This window comes from Oryzias latipes, chromosome 12 (genome assembly GCF_053564925.1).
Source record: "Oryzias latipes strain Hd-rR chromosome 12, Olatipes_Hd-rR_3.1".
Lineage (NCBI taxonomy): Eukaryota > Metazoa > Chordata > Actinopteri > Beloniformes > Adrianichthyidae > Oryzias > Oryzias latipes.
Window position 1 is genome coordinate 4,362,283 of NC_136248.1, and position 22,011 is coordinate 4,384,293.

At 41.4% G+C, this 22,011-nt stretch overlaps 1 protein-coding gene across 1 annotated transcript; it reads left to right on the forward strand.

Moving 5' to 3' along the window:
* Positions 1-6,391: 6,391 nt before the first annotated feature.
* Positions 6,392-21,763, forward strand: LOC101169627 (ectonucleoside triphosphate diphosphohydrolase 2). Its single transcript, XM_004075110.5, has 9 exons — positions 6,392-6,938; positions 9,705-9,822; positions 12,333-12,483; positions 14,484-14,643; positions 17,043-17,270; positions 18,861-19,130; positions 20,349-20,468; positions 20,552-20,686; positions 20,769-21,763. The coding sequence occupies exons 1-9, from the start codon at positions 6,822-6,824 to the stop codon at positions 20,979-20,981; spliced, it is 1,512 nt and encodes a 503-aa protein (XP_004075158.1). The 5' UTR covers positions 6,392-6,821; the 3' UTR covers positions 20,982-21,763.
* Positions 21,764-22,011: the final 248 nt, after the last annotated feature.

Genomic DNA, 22,011 nt, shown 5'->3' on the forward strand with positions numbered 1-22,011 from the left:
CCCATTATTGTGCTGTTATTGATTAAGGGCTGCAGTTCATTTATATTCCTGTGTCTGTTAACCACAATAAGTCATTGACCATTGGTGTTCAAAGGTCTGTATATTCCTGAATGAAGAGTGAATTTAGAAAAACAATGTGCAATATTAAAATATTGTGTGACAACAGAGTTTTTTTTAATCTTATTTAGTTCCTAAAAAAAATAAGAAAAACTTTTCTAAAAGTGTGGAACAAACAGTGAGACTCAAAGCCAATTTAAATGTGTTCTGGTGGTTTCCAACATGTCCAAAGCTTTAGCCTCCTCTATCCATCCATTCTCAGAAACCGCTGAATCCTTTCAGGATCATGGGGGGGCTGGAGCCTATCCCCACCACTGGTAGATAAAAGTGGGGTTCACCCTGGACAGATACCCAGTATGTCCCAGGGCTACACAACCACACACCCACTATTTAGAAACAACAATGAAGCTTGATTTTTAGACTGTGGTAGGAAGCTGGAGTGCCCTGGGATTTGAACCAGGGTCTCTTACTGTCAGATGAGGACGCTTGACACTACACCACAGCCCGCCTTTGGCTTGTTGTCCTCGCAAATCCAGAGCTGCGATGACTGCAATGTTTATGTACTCTTCCAGTAAAGGCATCTGTAATACCTTACTCCCCAAAAAAGACAACAATCTTTTAGAATGTGACTCATATAGGCCAATCTCACTTTTGAATAGTAAAGATAAAATTCTGGCCAAAGTATTAGCCAGTCGGCTGGAAAGGGTCTTACCTAGCCTAATATCCGGCGACCAATCTGGTTTTGTTAAAGACAGACACTCTTTTGTCTGGTATTTGCAAATATTTAACGTTTTATATAGCCCCAGTGTCAGAAAACCCAAGTGTCTCCTTTCAAACTTAAACCAAGTCTGACAGAGTCCAACACTATAGGCCTCTATTGTTTTTGGAAGGTAGAAAAAAAAGTTCAATTGTGAACTTTTCCTTATGCAATAATCCAGCATCATATTGGTTTTTCTTGGTAGCTTTTCCCTCCTTTTGTTTGTTTTGCTGTCCATCCAGAGGTTCTTTAACCCTTGTGCTATCCTAGACACTTTACCATTGGGAGTTGGATCATCTAGACTCACCAGACTGAACCTTTTTTCTTCAATGATTTGTGATCTTCACTGGTGTCCATGGATCACATGAAATCTTTCCACCTTTATCCACCTTTGTCATGGTAGGGAGAACACGTTAATGTAAGGGGGGGGGGGGGGGTCATCTAAGATAGCACAAGGGTTAAAGCAACAAACTAGACTCTTCTTATATAAATGATCACTTCTCTGGCCATGGAGACAAATGTCAGGGTCATGTTCAAGTTTTTCAAATATTCATGTTTCTTAGGTAGTGGAATGTTGTTATCTCCTGCATTTTTGTCAGTGTAGCCCCGAGAAGAAAAAAGAGGAGGATTAAACAAATTAATCCCATAAATGATCAATATTATTATTAATATTGATATTACAAAGTTACTAAAAGGAATATGTTTGAATAAGTCTAGAAGATGACACAGATTTAACCAGAAGGAAATGGGTTTACTGTAAATAACAATGTTATTGTTGTTTATTGATTTGTTTTGGATTATGTAACCTCATCAGCGTCAGTTCACAGGACTATATCTTATTTTGAAGAAATGCGGAGTGTTCTGTGGAGTGTTCTTTGGTTTTGATTGGACTAAGCTGATTGGCTGAGGAGAGGATCGAAGAAAAAAGAGAGAAAAAAAGAAAAAAGGTTCTGGATGTGGAAGCACGCGGGGAGGTGGAGAAGAAGACGGGAAAAAATAAACTTTCTGCAGGCCAAAGTCAGGAGGAAAACTTGAGAGTGGTTTCCCGTGACAGAAAAGGTGACGGAAAGTTTCCCGTTTTGGAGTTTCTCACTTGAGCGTGAACCGGAGCCCACGGAGCGGAGCTGCAGCGCTGAGGACGGTGGATTTTCCCCGCGACGGACGACAGGTGCTGTGGAAGGGCGGAGCAACGGCTAAAGCTGCACGGAGAACGCAGGAAGGCTTTGCACGGAAGGCTAAGGAAGTCGGTGATTTTTTTTTCAGGCCTGCAACGAGGTTTTTCCCCCGGGGGTAATAACTGACTGTGTGAATGAGTGAGTGAGTATGGGCCCAGTTTGTTATTTTTCATGACGTGGTGAAGTATTGCAATATCTGTGTTTGAAACAAACTTTTGAAACGAACTTTTAAAACCAGTTTATGAATGTTCAGTTAAGTTGTGAAATTTACATTTACTCAAGGTTCATATTTTTTTTTCCCGTTTAAGAGGAAGAGTATAAAAACCAGATATATTGACCAATATTTTTGTTTGTTTTGAGGGTCAACTCTTTATTTTATTAAACCTGAAACTGTGTTCAGTTTAAATGGTTGTCTGGTGTCATACTTTTTAGGAAGACGTACTTGTCTACTGTGAGTTCTGTGACGTTGTAACTCTTTAGATTTAAATAGGTAACCCGATTGGGAGCTACCATAGCTCAACGAACCCAATCCCCCCATCACGACTCCGTAGGTTACCATTTGGTTAAAGTATTGCTGAGTGATGGGGCTACATCAGTAATTTTCTTCACTGGTAAAGGATTGTGAAAGTGGTGTGTGTTTGCAATTTCCATGTGTCATTTGTCCTTTAGTTCCTCTTTCAATAAACTGTGGTAATATCTTGCTCCACAGCCATGTGACAGTTCTTCCCCGAGTTTCCATCTGATTCTCCTGTGACATCCTCCAGCTCAATCAGGCTCATCATCTTCAGCTATGTGTCTGCATATACACTAACAATAAGTTAAAAAACTCGGTGGATGCCGTAAACACAGTGTTTGTTTTGCTTCATTATTGATTGAAATGGAGTGATAGGCACACCTCATTTTGTGAATGTTTGGAGTGGACACAAGACCACGTGACCTGGACAACGCAGCAATGGTCCAATTAATCAATTAATCGATTCATTGTTATACCCCAAGAAAGCGTTTTCTGCGGGCAGCATTTTCCGTGGACATCATCTGAGGATAGTGTCGAGTGGTGGAGGGAATACTTTGAAGATCTCCTCAACCCTGCCACTGATTTAGTACGACTTGAGTGGTACCAATGGACCTAAAATATAATAATTAATATTATTGTGCATTTGCACACTTTTTTATACAAATGACAGTTTTTTATTGCAAAAAGCAAAACTGGTTTACCAGCAAAAGCATAATTTTACAACTCAGAAATAGAAACCAAATGAACTATGCAGAGAGGAGAAGCAGCATCACTGCACAGTTAAGGGAGAGACCTGTGTCAGCAGCTCTCATTTTCATCCACGTCAAACCACAAAATCCCTTCGTATCTGCATCATGTTGTCTTCTGCATGCAGGACCGTCAGCTTCTTACATCCATTTTTTTTTCTTTTTATCTGGAACTCGTGGTGAAAAGAACAAAATGCAGGAGACCAGGCTTGTGGCAAAAACTTAAACGTTGAATTAAGAAAAACGTGACAAATCTGTGAACAAAAAGGGAGCAACAGAATGGTGACGAAGCAGATAACCAGACACAGAAGAACTGACAACCAGGCTCTCACACACTGAGGATAATAGGCTGAAATGGAGATTGCTGTACACTGTAAAATAGTTGCTGGACATTTTACAGTAATTACTGGCAGCTGGATGCCAGTAATTACTGTAAAGCATTTTAATACTTTATGACAGTAAAATGAAATACAGCAGGATTTCTGTGTACTGTATTTCATTTTATTGTAATAAAGCTGTAAAATGAAATACAGTACATAGATATGTTATTGTTTGTAATTTTACAGTTGTACTAAAATGATATATGGTAGTTCAAATTCAACTTTATTTGTGTAGCACTTTTCCTGCTACAAAACATCTCAAAGGGCTTCCTGTAATAAAATAGACAATAGTAAGATAAAAAAAATAGCAGTTAAAATAGCAAACATAGTAAAATAATAATAAAAAAATATAGTAATAAAGTAAAATAAAATAATACATATACATACAATACATACACACACTAATACACATCCCCTAAGTACAATCAAAATAAATAAAATTAATTTATAAAATCAAATGAAAACACGTGGACAAGTAAAAACTACAGAAAGGCTTTAAAAAGATGAGTTTTCAGCTTTTTCCTGAAAACCTCCAAAGGCCTCACATCTTCAGGCAGGCTGTTCCACAGGGCTGAGCCTGGTGGATGACAAAACAGCTTTGAGGAAGGACACCATCAAATGACTAAGAAAAGGTCAGAACTGGGGAATGACAGTGGTGACAAGGGAGTTTCCCACAATCCATGGCTTTTAACAGTAATTTCCCACAATTCATTGGTGTTTCCAGTAAAAGGCCCTCAAGCCTTTTAACGGTTTTTCACTGCTGACATTGCAACAAAATTCTGCCTAGTTTACAGAAATCTGTTACAGCATAGATAAACATTATCTTGAACGCGGTGAGACTGAAAGGGGGACGACTCACAACCAAAATCAAGAAAAATCACTAAAAAACAAAGAAAAGTGCACAAGCCTCACATGTTTTCCTCATGGCAAAATGTTTCAAAGGTCTTTCAACCGATGCATTGAAGTCCCTGATGTGTGTTAAGAGGACTTTGGTAAACAACTGTCTTTTTTTCAGTTTGGCTCATGTTATGAATTCTTTTGTACTCCAGCATGGAGTCAAAGGTCAGCTTTAATGCCGTGCATTCTTTTCATCTTCACCTTCTTCCTGGGTGACCTTCTTCTTCATGTTGGCGCTGTGCTGACTCCATGCAGCTCTGTGAGAAATTCACAGAAAATGCTAGAAAAGAATTGTTTCTTTGCTGTTTGCAGATGGGTGGCAAGCTTAGCATGAAGTAAAAGCAATGCTGACATTTCTATGCTAACCGTGAAGACTTGTCAGGTGTTCCGCTGCAGAGACTGGTCTGTGGTTTTCACACATCATGTATTCTCATGCACTCACAGACTTGCTGCTATAAACATCCGTCTAAACGGCAGTCCTTGCTACTTTGGTGCCCTGGGCGAAACACAGTATGTAAGTTATTTCATATTTAACATGCATCAGTTTGTTTTCTTTTTCAAGGCTGGCTGGTTCTGGTAAAAATTACCACATTTTTCTGGGGGGATTTTTTTTTTCACAAGCTGAATATTGTCACAAGAATAGGAAGACAGCTGGTTCCAAATGCAGCAGGTTTGTTAGCTCAGCAAAAAGTCCACAAAGCTAAATCAGGGTTAGGCAGGCAGGAGTCTATAACAGGCATGAGGTCATCAGAGGAGAGACAGGAGTAGTCAGGATCCAGGCAAGAATCAGGGCAGGCAAACAGTCAGAAACAGAAGCTCAGATCCAAATACACCCCTCGGTAATGCAGGCGTAGTGACACAAACAATACTTCACACTGAGTGAGGCTCAGTGCAGTGTTCAAGTAGACTGTGATTGATTGAGTGAATCAGAGTCAGGTGTGTGGCATCCAGGTGGCGGACACTGCGGTTACTGGGAGATGAAGTGCATTCAGTACTCTGGAGATGGTTCCTGCTGGTGACCAGAGGAGAAGGACAGAGCTCTGACTTCTGACAAACACAACCCTGAATGAATTAATTCCGGTCATTTCCGTTGGCTTCATGAATGAACATCAGTGGAAACTAAATGACATATTCTTCTCGTTGTCACATAAAACTGAACAGAAAAAGACAAATGATTGTGTTCATTGCATCTGAAGCATTGACTGTGTATGAGAACAGAGAAGCTCAGATGAAATCCACCAATGAGCTAATTAACAAAACTAGTTTAAGTGGAAACCTTCATTAACCAAATGTTGCTCAAACTGTTACTCCTCAAACAGTAAATTTGGTCGTATTCAGCGCCTAGCAAGTTTTAATATTGTTCACCGCCTGCATTCATTTTTCCTTGGAGTGTTTTCTTCTTCCTAAACTGGATGCTGATGTTTCCTTTGATCTTTTGTCCATTTTCAACAACCTTGAAAAGACTTTTCTGTCTGTCAAACACAGAGTTTAGATGAGTGAGAAGATGGAAACAAATTTACTTTGATGCAGACTCCTTTCTATTTTTTTCTTTAACTTTTCATAACAGTAAACCCAATAAAGTGTATTAAATTTATGGATGACAACTATTTTGTATTAGGAAGCAGCTGTTAGTTCGGAATCATAAGAAGTGAGTCTGAGCCCCTCCCCCGCATCTGTAACTGCACACAGTACACTGTACATAGTCAAAGCAAAATACAGTCATAACAGCAGCAAGTTCACACAATAGTATAGTACCCTAGCGAAAAATTTCATTTTCATTTAAATAGGGCAATGGTTTTGTTTGTGTGATTGAGATTGCGCCCTGGGCGATCGCCCACAATGCCCATAGGAAAAACTGCCACTGCATACAAGGCTGAACTTGACAAACTAGTTTCTCCCGTGGCTCTCTATCAGCCTATCAGTTCTGCAGACAAAAAACGGCTTTTCACCTGAATATCTTGGATGCACAGACAGACTCGGTATAACCACCTCCCTCTGTGCAGACGGTATTACAACAGTGCCGGTTTAGAGAGACACACGGGAAAAAACATTCAACTGCTCTGCATCCCTTCCACGCGGAAAGTTGACCCCCCCCCCCATATCAGCATCGTCAGGCAGACAGGAACCCCTTTTGGCCCTGACGCCGCGGTCAGTCTCTGACTGAAATGTCAACAGCGGGCCGGACAGCAGGTGGGGCGTGAATCCGCGTGGGCTGTGAGCGCGGCGGGAAGACTTCAGCTCAGCTCAGGCGCTGCGCAAAGCGCGCTCGGACTGGCAGCAGGTGCGCAGCGCAGCATGGCGCGGCGCTCCCGGCTCTCCTTTGCGTCCATCGCGCTGCTGGTCTTCGCACTTGTCGTCATCTTGCTCCTCACCGTCCCCACCCAGGACGTCCAGGAGGCGCCGGGGTTTATGGTAAGTTCAGCGTGACGGTTCCTGGTGGAGTTTGCCCAAAGCTTGGTGTGTGGCGCGTGGAGGGTGGAGGATTTTGCCAAAAGTGTCTTATGTGGACAAATTGAAGCAGAAAGTCAAGAAACAGAAAATTATTCCTCAGCAGTGAAGGATGAAGATAACGCATATCACAGGAAACTACTCACTAAGTTTGAGTCAGTTTTTTTTCATCGTCGGTACTTTTTTTCAGAGATTTATTTTAGAATCATGTCAACAATTATTTTGTTGTAAATTTCCATTTGCGTCGTATTGACTGACTGGTGTGGATGTTTGGTTTGGAGGACATGAGGCAAGGTGACTGAAAAACTAAAGTAAAGTTTGTGTCCAAACACCGATAAGATGCAGATGAGGAGCTGAACCCTGCGACTCCGGGGGGATTTGATCACAGCAAATGAAAAATGCTTAATGAGCATTTTAACGGGTTTAACGTTCAGGTCGAGAAGTTATTCAGTTTTACATGTAGGTTTAAAGCTAGATATAATTATTGACCAGCTGAACTGTTGGATAGGTTGGATAAAAAAAATTATTCTTATTTATTCCAATGAATCTCCATTTACAAAATGAGATTAAAATCCGTTAAATGCAATTTCCTATACTGCAGTGTTTTTATTAATTGATTTTATTTATATTTTGTTCTGTACAGCAAAGAGAATGAGCCTCTTCTTTTGTGCTGGACAGATTTCATGTTAATAATTGGGTTTATGCTTTATATAATTGGGGAATAAAGATGTTCCACACCTTAAATAAAAGATCCCACACACATATAAAACCCATCCTGCAGCACTGATGGGTTCAGTGGTTCAACGTGTAGGTGATCTTCAGAAAAACTGGCTAAGATTTGAACCTTTTGGTGGAACAGCAGCTTCTCATAACATTTATTTTCTATTTTGTTGTGGCTTTAAAAACACTGTCCAAAGTTAATTCAGCAAATGTTGCTCTCCTGGACAGGACATGTGCTGGTGGGTCAGGCAAATAGCAGCCTTATTGATAGAGCATTCTAAAATCATAAAAGGTGAATGAATAGCTGCAGTGGTGGAGCTGTTCCAGCATTCAGAGCAGGATTTCCCTGCAGGAGTGTCCTCCTCGCCTCCTTTTTTCCCTCTAATTTTTCTGCTCCCACCTCCACATCCCATGGCTCCTTTTTAAGCCAGGAAAATTCGCTTTCATTCAGGGACAATGTGGGCCCTCGCAAGTTGCATGCACACATGCACAAGCTCAAGAATACAAATGCGCAAACACAAGCACGCTCACATTTGCATGCAAACATGCACACACATGAGAACTTAAATTCACATTCCAATGCACACAACGTGTAAATGGTTTCAATATGACAAAAAAGCATGTGACTTCACACTTTAGAAAAGATTACTTTAGAGATAAAGTAAAGCTTGAGTTTGCATGTACTCACAGGAAGTTGTGGTCCCTGTATTTTTTGTGGCCTCTGTTGCGTTATGCCCCTATACTGGTGAGTTTGTGAACATGAATGTATTTTTTTAGCAAAAGAAAACAAAGAAAACGGTGACAGAAAGAGGTTCAAAGGCCGTTGGAGGAGGAAAACCAGAAGAGACTTCCTTCTAAGTCTGACTCAAAAGGGGTTTGTGTTCTGTAAATACAAACTGCTGAAACAGGGGAGGAAGAAAAATAAACCAAATTAGTTGCCTAAATTCAAACCTTTCTCGTTCATATCATATGGAAAAACTTTGATAAAGTGTGTGTTAGCAGTTAAAACTGTAACATAAAATCCTCCTAGAAACAAATGTCATTCCTTTTTTTTTGGTTGTTATTTTTAGGCATTTTGGATGGGAGGAGAGTTTTCTGCACTTTTAACGTGAAAATGTTTTATTTTGCCTGGATGCCATTATAACTAGTTGACCGAATCTGAAAGGTCAGAATCAATGTCTCTAAAACTTCTGCAGTAGTTTATGTTTGCTGATATTTTTTATTAATTTATAGAACATCTATGACCAGAAGTGAATTATTTGTGTTTTAGCTAATAGGGATACTATTAAACAAGTTAAATACTATAAAAACATATTTAAATCATCATTTATACTTGAGTCCTGTCTTCCAAGTTATCTTCTGCTGTTTGACAATGAAGCAGACTTTCTGGAGCATATCATCTGATTTGAGTTGGAGTTCATAGGCTAGAAGAGATTAATGCACTTGAATAAAAATGCTATACTAGCTGTTCTGATCTGAAAAAAGAGAAAAGAGATCAAAAAATTACTCAAGCAACTCAACTTCAACTAACAGTTTTCTCTGCAGAATGAAAACTAAAACAGCACAAATGACCTATTCCTATATGCTGTGGTAATGATGCATTATGTGACTTTTGTTCATAAAAAAAAAAATTGATCTGTTGAAAAAACATTTGGTAGTGAGAAAGATTTGTATGAGGCCTGAAATAAATTTGCAAAACAAAGAAGAACACGGTCCACCAGATTTTTTTTAAAACGTCTGTGTTTAAAATCCAAACTCTCCAAAGATACATATGTTTGATTCAGATTGCTTTTTAATAACCTTTTATAAATCTGTCAAGTGTCTTCTGGGTAAGAAAGCTTGAATGAAATTGAAAGAAAAAAATCATCAGGTCATAAAATGACCCCAAAGGCAGGACCAGTGAAGCTCATGAACAAACCTCTTCCAGGAACTGATGGCTAAAGTCATGTGTCCTGAACATAAAAACCCTTTTTCTCAGCTCTTGCCTTCTTTTCCCCGTTGTCTCTGCAGTACGGGATCGTCTTGGATGCTGGATCCTCACACACAGCTTTGTTCATCTATAGATGGCCTGCAGACAAGCAGAATGGCACGGGCGTGGTCACCCAGCACGCAGAATGCCATGTGCAGGGTGAGAGTCAGCACCAACCCATAAAGCCAAGGTTTTGCATGCCGCATGCACTGCACAGCACCTCCCTCCCCCACTGCATGTCTGTGGTGTGTTCTCACATTTCTGACGTCTCATCATTACTGAAACTCACCCACAACCGGTGTCTTCAAAATCTCCCCTCTATCTGCTCGTGTGATTTCTTCTTTCCTCCTCTGTGAAGGTAATGATTTGAACAAGTCTCATTTGATTACAATCAGAATGGAGCTAATCAATCTATAGCCGTTGGAGGCACAAGGACTAGGATGAGGCCGTTTTTGGGGTTGTCCTCGCCAAAAGTATTGGCTCACCTGGCTTTGCTCACATATGAACTGAAGTGCCATCCCATTCATAACCCACAGAGTTCAATATGATTCCAGTCCACCTTTTGCAGCTTTTACAACTTCATCTATTCTGGGAAGGCTGTTCACAAGGTTGAGAAGTGTGTTCAAAGGAATGTTTGACCATTCTTCTAAAAGCGTGTTGGTGAGGTCAGACACTGATGTTGGTAGAGAAGGCCTGACTCTCAGTCTCTGCTGTAATTCATCTCAAAGGTCTTCTATGGGGTTCATGTCAGGACTCTGTGCAGACCAGTCCAGTTCATCCACACAGACTCTGTCATCCATGTCTTCATGGACCTTGCTTTGTGCTCTGGTCCACGATCATGTTGGAGGAGGAAGGGGCCGCTCCAAACTGTTCCCAAAAGGTTGGAAGCATGGAATTGTCCAAAATGTTTCTGTATCCTGAAGCATTCAGACTTCCTTTCACTGGAACTAAGGGGCCAAGGCCAAGTCTGGAAAAACAAGCCCACACCATAATTCCTCCTCCACCAAGTTCCACACTCGTCACAATGCAGTCCTACATGTACCGTTCTCCTGCAACCTCCAAACCCAGACTGCTCCATCAGATTTCCAGATGGAAAAGTGTGATTCATCACTCCAGAGAAGGCGTCTCCACTGCTCTAGAGTCCAGTGGCGGCGTGCTTTCCACCACTGCATCCACGAGATTCCACGAATCTCTCTGCGTGCTGTACTTGAGCTAATCTGTTTAAACGTTTGGAGCTCTGCAGCACTTGACTGTGCAGAAAGTCTGTGACCTCTTTGCCCTGTGCGCTTCACCACTGAGACCCCTCAGTTTACCTGGTCTACCACTTGGAGGCTGAGTTGCTGTTGTTCCCAAAGTCTTCCATTTTGTTCTGATAGAGCTGACAGCTGACTGTGGAATATTTAGGAAATTTCATGACTGGATTTGTTGCATAGGTGGCATCCTTTGACAGTTTCACGCTGGAATTAACTGAGCTCCTGAGAGCGGCCCATTCTTTAAAAAATGTCTGTCAAAACAGTCTGCATGTCTGAAGACTTGATTTTAAACACCTGTGGACAGGCCAAGTGATTAGGACACCTGATTCTGATCATTTGGATGGGTGATCCAATACTTTTGTCAATATAGTGTCTTTGTAAGGATAATGTAAGTTACACAAACGTATGACATATGGGTGATGCTGTGGTATGGTTCCCGTAACCCTTGTGCTATCCTAGGCACTTAAACATTGGGAGTTGGGTCATCTTTTTTTAGTAAGGTGTGACTACTGAATCCTTAATGGCCACAAATTCTGCACCCACAGGGTGTGCACGTAATACATAAGTGCCCGTAGGACACCCATAGGATGTCCAAACAAACTACACTCTGCTTATATAATTTCCTCGTTTCAAACAGTCACACAAGGAGCGCACACATATCCTATGACAGCACTAACGGGCTTCTTGTGCAGTCTGCAGAGTTCAGGGGGGTTGAAAACTCCAAACGACATTGATGCGTCTCATCTACTACCCACTTACTTACCCTTTCATGTCCTTTAAGTGTTTCGCTACGACTTGTTGCTTGCAGAATCCCCAAACAAAAATTGTGCATGAACATTTTTCCTCTACAGATTTACCAAGCAATCTATGATCTTTAATCTTTAAAAAAACCTGCGTACCTGCGTACAGGTTATTCACCCACAGACAGCCCTTATCCACCTGTAAGGACATATGTGACTAACGCATAAAGACAGATGTTTTTCATGACAAACATGAAACTGGTAAATGACGGATGTGTCAAAATTACAACATGACCAAAACAATTATGTAAATGACAAAAAAACAATCCTCCCAATAATAGTGGGTAGTGCATAACAGGAATTATTGTATTCCCATCTTGTTTGCATGAGTCAATGAATCAAATTTTACTTTGAAACTTTTTCTCAATACTCGAGTATTTCCCTTAAGTTACTTCTTCACCTTTTGCCTTTATTTTGGATACTACAGTACTCTTAACTCCCACTTGAGTTATTTTTACTCGAAGTAACAATACGCTGGTTTGCTTCACCTGCCTCCGCAGAGGGTAAACCTGTTTCCACACTGGTTCTCTTTTTTGTGTTTATGCTTGGTGCCACAGCCGAGCCCTCCCGCCTCAGGAGTTCGACCCATCAGCCCGGGTTTCCCTTTGTTTTTCAGGTGAAGGCATTTCCAGTTATGCAGGCCAAAAAGGGGAAGCAGGGGAGAGCCTGGTGGCCTGTCTGGACCAGGCAGTCAGGGATATTCCCAAAGACAAGCACCAGCTCACACCCGTATATCTGGGAGCCACAGCAGGCATGAGGCTTTTGAAGTAAGTCCCTGCCCCATTTCTTCCCTGGTACTTGGGTTTTAAATTCATTTGTCAATACTGTGCAAAATGTTCAAGCACAAAAGGGATGCGTTGGTATTGTTTTTCCCAAAAGAAACTTTAGACCTTGGCTGTGTCCGGTGAGGCTGTGTAAAACTCTCCCTTTACAGCAAAAACATGATGCGTGGTTGTAGTCCGTGAAGTAGGAAGAGCTCTACTCCCTCCGGAGTTTCCCGTTACAGCTATCCAGACGAATCCAAGGGCTAAACAAAGACACACAATTCTGCATTAATAGACAGATGATTGTGAGGTTCATTCATTTGTAGCTGCAGTGGAGACCTGTAATAACAGCTATATTTAAAGACAAAATGCTGGATCCCAAATTCACTGCACTTCTGATGAACACTTTCACCAAGTTCTTTTTAAAGCATAGTCTGTATGGAGAGAGCTCATGTCACCCGCTCGTTTGGATTGGGCTCCTTTTAAACCATTCTTTCTGCTCTGTAGTTATCACCATTTTAGCTAGAAATGTTATTTAATCTTTAGCTCTATAAAAAAATGGGTAAACACCTCACCAAGCCTAGTGTCGTTGGAACATTTCCAGTAGTGCTGAGCTGACGATCTGAAAGCTGCTTGTCAATAGGATGTCTGCCTCGCCCATTAACACACACTTTTTGGTAGAAGATTTAAAAAAACAAACAATGAGGTTCATAAAAATCTATACATACAGTAATTTACTTGGAGTTGCTGCTCCTCCACTTCAAGGCAAGCCAGGGGAGATGGCTCAGGCATCTAATTTCAGATTCCTCCTGGAGATGTGTTGAGGCAAATTGTTTTAAAGAAACCAAAGATGCACTGGAGGAGCCATGTCTGAAAGACGTTCTAAGGGTTGAAATGGTTCCCCAAGTAGAACTGAAAGAAATGTATGTGGAGAACCCGGTTCTACATAAGAGGACAAAGATGGACAGTTGACAAAATTTTGTGGAGTGGTAGACATAATCACAGTAATGATAAAAAAAACATAATGTATGTTTGCTTCTGTTGTGAAGTTCCGAAGTTCTACGTTTTGGAGTTAGATGAAGACTAAAGTCTCTTCCTCGACTGGAATGGATTGGAAGGCTGACATATGCTCCCCCACCCTCCACCCAAAAATAATATCAAGTAGAGAAAAACTGCCTGGAAAGAGTATGGAGTTCCAGCAGCTTCTCACATGGTGGCCCTATTTCCCATAACAAGCTCTGACCAGGATGAAAGAAAAGCTGGAGGAAGAATAGCGGCTAGTCGATCTTTTCCAGACTGTCACATGCTTGATCAAAAACTGCATTTCGTCATGTCACCATGTTTACCCAGCAGACGTTTTCAAACTTTTTTAGGATTCCTGCTTCTTCAGATTCACTCTGTGGCTTTTTTGCTTCTCCTCCAAACACACGGAACTCACAGCATGTCCTACTTTTGGTTCTCTTGCTCTTTTTGGTTTGTGGAAAGTCTGTCTGCATTCACACGGAAGTGAAGTTCACCATCATTTGCAATGGAACGAAGACCCTTGTTATCTCTTGTTTGGCCCAAACCAGAGTTCAGGTGAACTGTCAGACCTGCCAAACCAAGAGGACCAATAGCAGAGACCAGCTCTGGATCTGACCAAAACCAGACCTGCCAGCGTGGAAGTGTCCTGACTTACTTGCCTAACAAGCCCTGTGGTGGTTCCTAGAGACACTGACCTGCCTCCAGTTATTCCTTTCAATCTTGCTTGAAACAGGAAGTCCAGAGTTTGGCCTATGGCTGCTAGAGTGTTGGATTACTATTACTTATCTGTTTTGATCTCCTTTTTATTATTCCTGTACCTGTGTGCTTGGAGGTAACATACTACTACTGTTTTGTCTAAAAACCTCCCTGCTCTGTTTCTGTTGTTCGGGGTGGGTATGGAATCTAAATTTAGGCATTATGGGTCAGTGAGAGTTACTTTGATTCCAATAAAGCTCCATTAATGTGACTTCTCTTTCAAGTATTTCCAACCCAAAGCAGTCGGATCAGATTCTGAAGGAAGTGGGAGACAAGATCAAGTCATACCCTTTCAAATTTGAAGGCGCCGCCATACTGAGCGGTCAGGAGGAGGGCGCATACGGCTGGGTCACGGTCAACTATCTCCTAGAGAACTTCATCAAGGTATAAAAACTCTTTTACACTGTACAAATATATTCAACACAACAGGGAATTAACCAATCAGGTCACCGCAGGGTTATGTTCTTCAGGGCAGATTCTTATGGAGAGAGTATAGTCTCACATATTTGAGTGTATAGTGAACACACAATGGCAAATACATGCACAAAATGCATTGTATAGGCCTGTTCACACCGGGACGAATTTCGCCGGCGATTTTCGCCGACGTTTAACGCCTCGTGACTAAACAAAGGGCACCAACGAGAGTGTGCACACCGAGGCGAAAAAACGCCAGGCGTTAAAGCGTCAAAAAAAAAAAACGCCTCGGGTTCGTTTTTTTTTTTCGACGCGTCGCGTCGAAATCTACTCGACCAATGAGAATGGCGCTTTTGCTCACGTGTCTGGAGCCTCTGAAGTTACAGTAAAACACAACTTGGGGGCGCTCAAACACAAAACTGCCTTGCTGAGCACACATACCAGCGAAGAAGATAGACGCCAAGTAGCGTCTACACAGCCGCGAAGAAATAATGACGGACATTCTAAAATATCCCCGAACCAAGCACCAGTTGGAGCTACTGGTGCTTGAAATATTCATGTTTTCTTTGTTTGATTCTGACAAGCGTGTAAATACTTGCTCTCTTCTTCTGAGTGAAAAGCGACTTTAAGAAGCGTAAAGTTGCGCAGCGCCACCTTGTGTACAGGAGTATTTCTGTTTTACATTAAGCGCCATCTAATGTCAGGGAATGAAATTGCATGTTCACTCCACTCATCGTCAGCGAAAATCGCCTGGGTGTGAACACAAAAAACGTGGCGAAAAACGCTGGCGAATAACGCCTGGCGAATATTCGTCCCGGTGTGTACGGGCCTTAAGAGTTACAAATCCAAAGTTACACACAAACAGACAGACACAAGTTGTAAATCAAGTATTATGCACACACACAAATCCAGTGAGTATGTTTTCTCTCCAGTGATGTGGACTTGGAGTCATATTGTTCCAGTTGCAAGCTTTAATTTTTCCTTCATGATTAATAACTATTAATTAATTGGCACGTCTGTGAACTGAAAGGGACGCCATCCATACCTCACTACCCAATCTGAGCCCCTGATTGGCCAAAGTTCAACCTGGTTTAACTTTTAACCCATACTCAATGGCCACACGTTTTGTGCGAAAAACCCAAAATTGGTCGTGGAAACTTGTTTAGCAATGCATGAATTCACGGGTGTTGAACGAGGAAGCCCGGTTTTTCAGAGACTAATCATTGGAGGTGGTCAAATGAACACATGGTGCCAAGGGCAGTGTGGACGTAGCTTAAGAAAGAGACAGGTGGCTGAGCTAGAGGTAGCAGAGATGAAGATTTCTTTTTGGGTGTGACCAGGATGGATAGGATCAGGAATGAATCCAGAGGAACAGATCATGGTAGATGGAGATAATGCAGGGAACAGTGATGATGTTGGTAAAAAGATGCTAAGGTTGGAAAAACCAGGAAAGAAGTCTAGAGGAAGACCAAAGAGGAGGTTCATGGATGGATGGAGGGGGGCGAGAATGGAACAGATCATAAGGTTATTTATCTTTTTTTTTCTTTAAAAACTATTATTACCTTTGTGTTTTTAATATGCTATTCTTTTTATTCTTATTTTACTTATGATATTTAGGTTATGTTTTAATAATTTTACATATTTTATTTTCTAATTACTAACATTGTTATATCTTATGTTATTTTTTATTTCTATTTTTATTGTTGTTGTTTTATAATAATTTTTATTCTGATGTTTTTTACTCCAGTGTTTCCTCTTGGGAATCCATTGTTCCGGGGCACCACCAGCTTAACCTGTACGGGGTGCTGTTGCTGCGGTGCCTGTTCTCATTAGGCTGCCTGGGGTCCCGCTCTGTGGTCTAATAGCCATGGCGTGGGCCCTACGCTGCTCTGAGTTGGGCGGGCGCTGTGGTAATGACCCCCGTGGTCGGGCTGAGCCTTGGAATGAATGGATCCCCATGATATCGTTTCCGCACAGCAGAACCAAACCAGACCTTCTTTAAGCTGCAGTTCTTTGTTTTTGTTCAGGGTTTTACTGTGGGGACTGGGTGGGTGGAGAGAGGAATCTGGTGAGGGAGGGGTCCCATCTGTGTGGTATTGTCCTGTGTTTTCTGTTTTTAATAATTTTCTTTTTTTTCTTTTTTATGATTATTTTATCTGCTTTCATGTTAAGCGCTTTGTGTTTTTAACTGAAATGAAAGGTGCTATATAAATAAATAAAGTTTGGGTTTGAGTTAGATTGAGACAAAGGAAGCAGAGGAAAGACAAAAAGGAAAAAATGTCTTCTAGATCAATCTTTAAGGTTCAGTTGCCCTGAAGAACAGAACCCTTTAATAACGTGTCACAGTTTTCCTGGTTCTGTCTTTGCAGTATGGATTTATTGGACGGTGGATGAGCCCTGGCAGAGCCACAGTGGGAGCCCTTGACCTCGGGGGGGCATCTACGCAGATAACATTTGCCACACAGGAGCGAGTGGAGGGGAAACAAAACATGATGGAGATGCGTCTTTATGGCCATAAGTACTCCCTGTATACACACAGCTTTCTCTGCTATGGGATTAACCAGGTCTACAACAGAATGCTGGCTCACCTTGTAAAGGTAAAGGAACACCTGGGCTCAAAAACCACAGAAACATCACATCATGCCTGTCATCATGATCTAGTACATTGAAGGTCAGGGATCAAAGCTGGGGTGATGCAGGAAGAGCAGTAATGATCGTGTCACTCAGAGGCCGAATGCTCATTTGGTAAACGTAACTTCTATATAGGAAAAAAGTCAAACTAATACAGAACAGATTCAGGTACAGTTCTAAATTCTGGCTTGGACCAAACAAGAGAACCTTTTGACCTCTCAAGGATTAGGGTCACTGTTTACTTCAGATGAACTCTGGTGTGGTTCACTTCAGTGTGAATCCAGATGAGTAATTTCTTTGCCTTTCAGTTATTTATTTACAGTAATATTATTAAGTTTTATTACTTTGAAAAAAGTAATAACTGAATAAAAACAAAAACAATGATTAAGGATGGACAAATACAAAGAAAAACAGAAAAACCATAAGATTCCAGTACGATGTTCAGAAGACATTTATCTCCAAATTCTGGTCTCTTTGGCTGCAGATGAGGCAGAGAAACAGAAATGGAAGGATGTGCAGCAGGTTAGGGAGATCAAGGACAGAGATGGAACTGTGTTGACAGGATCCAAAAAGTGTGATGGAAAGCTGGAAGGAGAGCGTTGAAGAACTGATGGAGGAAAATGTCAGAGACAACAGAATAGAAGAAGAGGCTGTCTGGGAAAAAAAATGGCACAGGTCTGTAAGGACGAAGCAAGGAAAACATTGAAGAGGATGAAGGAAAGAAAGACAGTTGGTCCTGACCTGTGGAGATATGGATGAGTTCATTAGTTTGATATTCTTTATTTGTTAACAAAGAGTACTGCGTTGTAATTGTATTCATTTGCGACGCGGCTGCCGTGGAGTTTTGTGTATGGTGGGGGGGTGAACTTCGACGCCCCGCCCTCTGCTGGTTCATCACTGCAGTGATCAAAAATCCCACACCGTCACTGCTCTACCTTGTACCGGGTTTTGTGGTGAAGAGAGAGCTGAGCCTAAAAGCAAAGCTCTCAATTTACCGGATGATCTTCGTTCCAGTGCTCAGCAATAGTCATGAGTTTCCTCCGTAGGGTGGCTGGCCGCTCCCTTAGAGATAGTGTGAGAAGCTCGGTCCCCCGTGGAGAACTCGGATTAGAACCGCTTCTCCTCCACATCGAGAGGACCCAGTTGAGGTGTGGTCAGGGTGCCTCCTGGATGCTTCCTTGGGGAGGTGTTTCAGGCATGTCTCACTGGGCGGAAGCTCCGGGGAAGACGCAGGACACGCTGGAGAGACGACGTGTCTCGGCTGGCCTGGGAACGCCTCGGGGTCCCCCCAGAGGAACTGGAGGAAGTGGCCGGGGCGAGGAAAGTCTGGGCATCTTTGCTTGGATTGCTGCCCCCGCTACCAAGTCTTGGATAAGCGGAGGAAGATGGATGGATGGATGGATGGATGGAGAATAAAATGCAACCCTATGTTTATGCGTAGCTTTCCATCTGAAGCTTTATTTGTAGCTACTTGTTAACATGCAAAACATAATTTTGTTAGTTTATTTATTGCACTGTTTGATTTGTTGATCTCAAAGGCTTCATTTGTGTTTCAGTCTCAGGGTTACGTGCAGTCGGTGACTAACCCATGTTACCCTCCCGACGTCAACACCACGCTGAAAATGAAGGATGTTTTTAGCTCTCCTTGCACAGAGGAGCACAGACCAAAACCCTACAACCCAGAGGGTACTCTGACGGTAAAAGGCAGCGGAAACTATCAGCAGTGTGAGGAAAACATGTCTAACATGTTCTCCTTCGAAGATTGTCCGTTCTCACAGTGTTCCTTCAACGGAATCTCTCAGCCGAATGTCACCGGGAACTTCATGGTGAGACAAATGAAAGTTTTGGGCAGTTATTTTATATCATTCTTTGAATTTCCCCTCTAACAAAATGCTTCAGGTAGCGATGCATGCCGATAAGTTTCCACTTTTAAACAAATCCAGATATTTGTTGGCTCGTCTTTACTGTTCAGCTCTTTTTCTGTTGTCTAAAGGAAGTTTAAATAAAGTTATACGCAGTGACAAAGATGATGTCACAGACAGGCCAAACTCAACCTAACTACTAAAAGACTTTCCCAAAGTTGAAACCCATTTAATATTAATCGTTTACAAAGACAATCCATGCATCCACTGTGTTCTGCTTCTGGAAATGCTGGATATGAAAACTTGGATGGTTCATAAAAAAAAAATGAAAACGCATTGTTGTCTATATTCACCAATCTAGTGAACATAGACGCACACTGGTTTTTCGATGAGACTGGAGTATGGAATTCTAGACTCAGACAACACTACAAAAAGGAGAATGTGCTACATAGTACACAATGTAGTGAGTAGTGAAGAAATTCCGACACAATCATTGGCTTTGTTTAAATTCACTCAAATTCACCGTCAGATTTAGTATGGCTTTGTTAAACTACAAGGATTTGATGGCTTGTTGGAGAATTATGGGTACTGTAGTCAGTTGCCTCGCAGAGTGAAACATGCTGTCCTTACAGTGTTTGTGAATAAGTTGAATAAAGTTAGTTTACTTTTTTACTTTACTACTTGCATACTTTTTACTTTACAGTTACTTTTTAAACTTAAATACTTCTTATATTCCTTCAACCAGAGAGCCACATCAAACTGTGGAGCCTCGGGTTGCAGACCCCTCAGTTTGGGCGTAGTCTGTGAATTTGGACATAGAAAATGTAAAAAAAACCAACAGCAAATAAAAGTTAACCTCTCAACTGCTTTGTTGTTTGAATGACGTTTTTTTTTTTTTTTGGTCAGGCGTGCCGTGCATTTAGAATGTTTGAGGGAAGATGAGGATCAGCACAATTCAGTTTGATAAATCACACTAACAGAAAAACTGGTGAATGGAACTTGCCAAGAAAATGGGAATTGGAGCATTTCTGCTTTTGAGTGTTTTTTGTGTCTTTAAACGTTTCCTCTGTCTTGTTTCCTGACCATTTGCAGTAACCAGGTAACCAGTGTATACAAGTATTAGGGTTGTGCTAGTGGTGTTGTTGTGAGTATGACTCCAGTTCTCCTCCTCTGTGTTACCAGGCGTTCTCTACCTTCTTTTACGTTCACTCATCCCTGCGGAAATTGACAGGAAAGCCGGTGAACACGCCGCAGCAGCTGCAGGAGGCGGCGCAAACAACGTGCAGCATGACTTTGAGTCAAGTAATGCTCTGTATTCATTTGCAATACACCCTGTTTTCCTGACTGCAACATTTTTGGTGCCTGAACTCTGGTTCTTGTTGCAGATGTCAAATCAGATTCCAGATCAGGGTCCTCACTGGATGAACTACTGCACTGCCTCTGTGTTCATAAAGACACTCGTGCTGAGGGGATATGCCTTCGATAACTCTACATTCCCACAAATCTCCTTTCAGAAAAAGGTAAGCAAACCCCATCTAGATGAGTTTTGGTTCTAGATTGACCTGGATTCAGCGAGTTACTGTGTCTGTGTTGCTCCTGCAGGCGGGGGACACCTCGGTGGGGTGGGCTCTGGGCTACATACTGAACTTAAGTAACCTGCTGCCTGCAGAGAAAGTGGGGCTGAGAAAGGCCCTGACCCCAGGAGTGTGGGGGACACTCATCTTTCTCTTCGCCCTGCTCGTCGCTGCAGCTCTGGGTTTCCTTCTGTATCGAGTTCAGTCTGAGAGGAAGGACAGCGATGAGGGCGCCATCTGAACAGCGAGCGCACACAGAGCCATCGGGGAAGAGCAAGCCAGTGTTCAAAGCACTTAGCCTGATTTCATGTTGACAGAGAAAAAAATACATTTTTGGCTTGTTCTTTATGTGGGTAACATAGTTGTCATAGAGTTCCTGTGTGTTTGAGGGTCCTGAGACTGTGACCAAAATTACCCTAAACCCGCATAAAGAGCATTTTAAAATACTAGTATACAGCTCAGCTGCTTTAAAACTTGGGTTTTTTAATAATTCCACCCTAAGGAGGAAGTGAAAAAACATTCTAGCTCATTTAACATTGTTGTAAAGTTATTTCTCTGTTACAATAAAAAGATAAGAATGTTTTTCAGCATAGCCGATAACATTCTTTAATGTAAGATTTTTCACTGGAACAGTTTGATAAAAGTACTTGTGTGTGTGTGTATCTATCTATCTATCTCTCTCTCTCTCTCCATCTGTATCTATCTATCTCCATCTCTATCTCTCTCTCATTTATATTTAAAGCCCCACCTCGATTGAGTGTTTTTGTTTCTTAATAAACAAGCAATTGTATTTTTTTTTTTACACATGGACTACAACTACCAGAAAGTGTGCTGTCAGATGTTTGCGCTTGCTGTGAATAGAAGTCCTTCAAAATAAAAGCCGCAAGTGAAATCTTTTTTATTTGTTAGTTAAAAAAAATCCTAGTTATTGTTTATTTGACTTAAAGTCTTTTTGTTTGTTTGTTGTATTATTTTGAAGAGAATGTAAAAATAAATGTGAAAATGTTTGTTCAAGACTGCAAATGCCAGAGAAGGTTTCTGTTGATTTAACTTTGTTGCTTTACTATTAGAATCAGAATCAGCTTAGCTGCAGTGTGGGTATTTTGACACAAATTAGTTTAACTTTACTTCAAGCTGAATAATATCCTAAATTTTTGACAATTATTTTTGGAAAGCTTTTTTTATGTAGGTACATTAAAAATGTTACCCCTTAGCTCACCACCAAATATTACACATTCTTATAACGTAAAGAAGAATACAAATTAAACTAA

Bases quoted from the DNA above. Each gene is read 5' to 3' on its own strand.
- LOC101169627 (XM_004075110.5), top strand. From the start codon at position 6,822: ATGGCGCGGCGCTCCCGGCTCTCCTTTGCGTCCATCGCGCTGCTGGTC. The intron at 14,644-17,042 runs GTATAAAAACTC...CTGTCTTTGCAG, and splicing joins TCCTAGAGAACTTCATCAAG to TATGGATTTATTGGACGGTG. The intron at 20,687-20,768 runs GTAAGCAAACCC...TTGCTCCTGCAG, and splicing joins AAATCTCCTTTCAGAAAAAG to GCGGGGGACACCTCGGTGGG.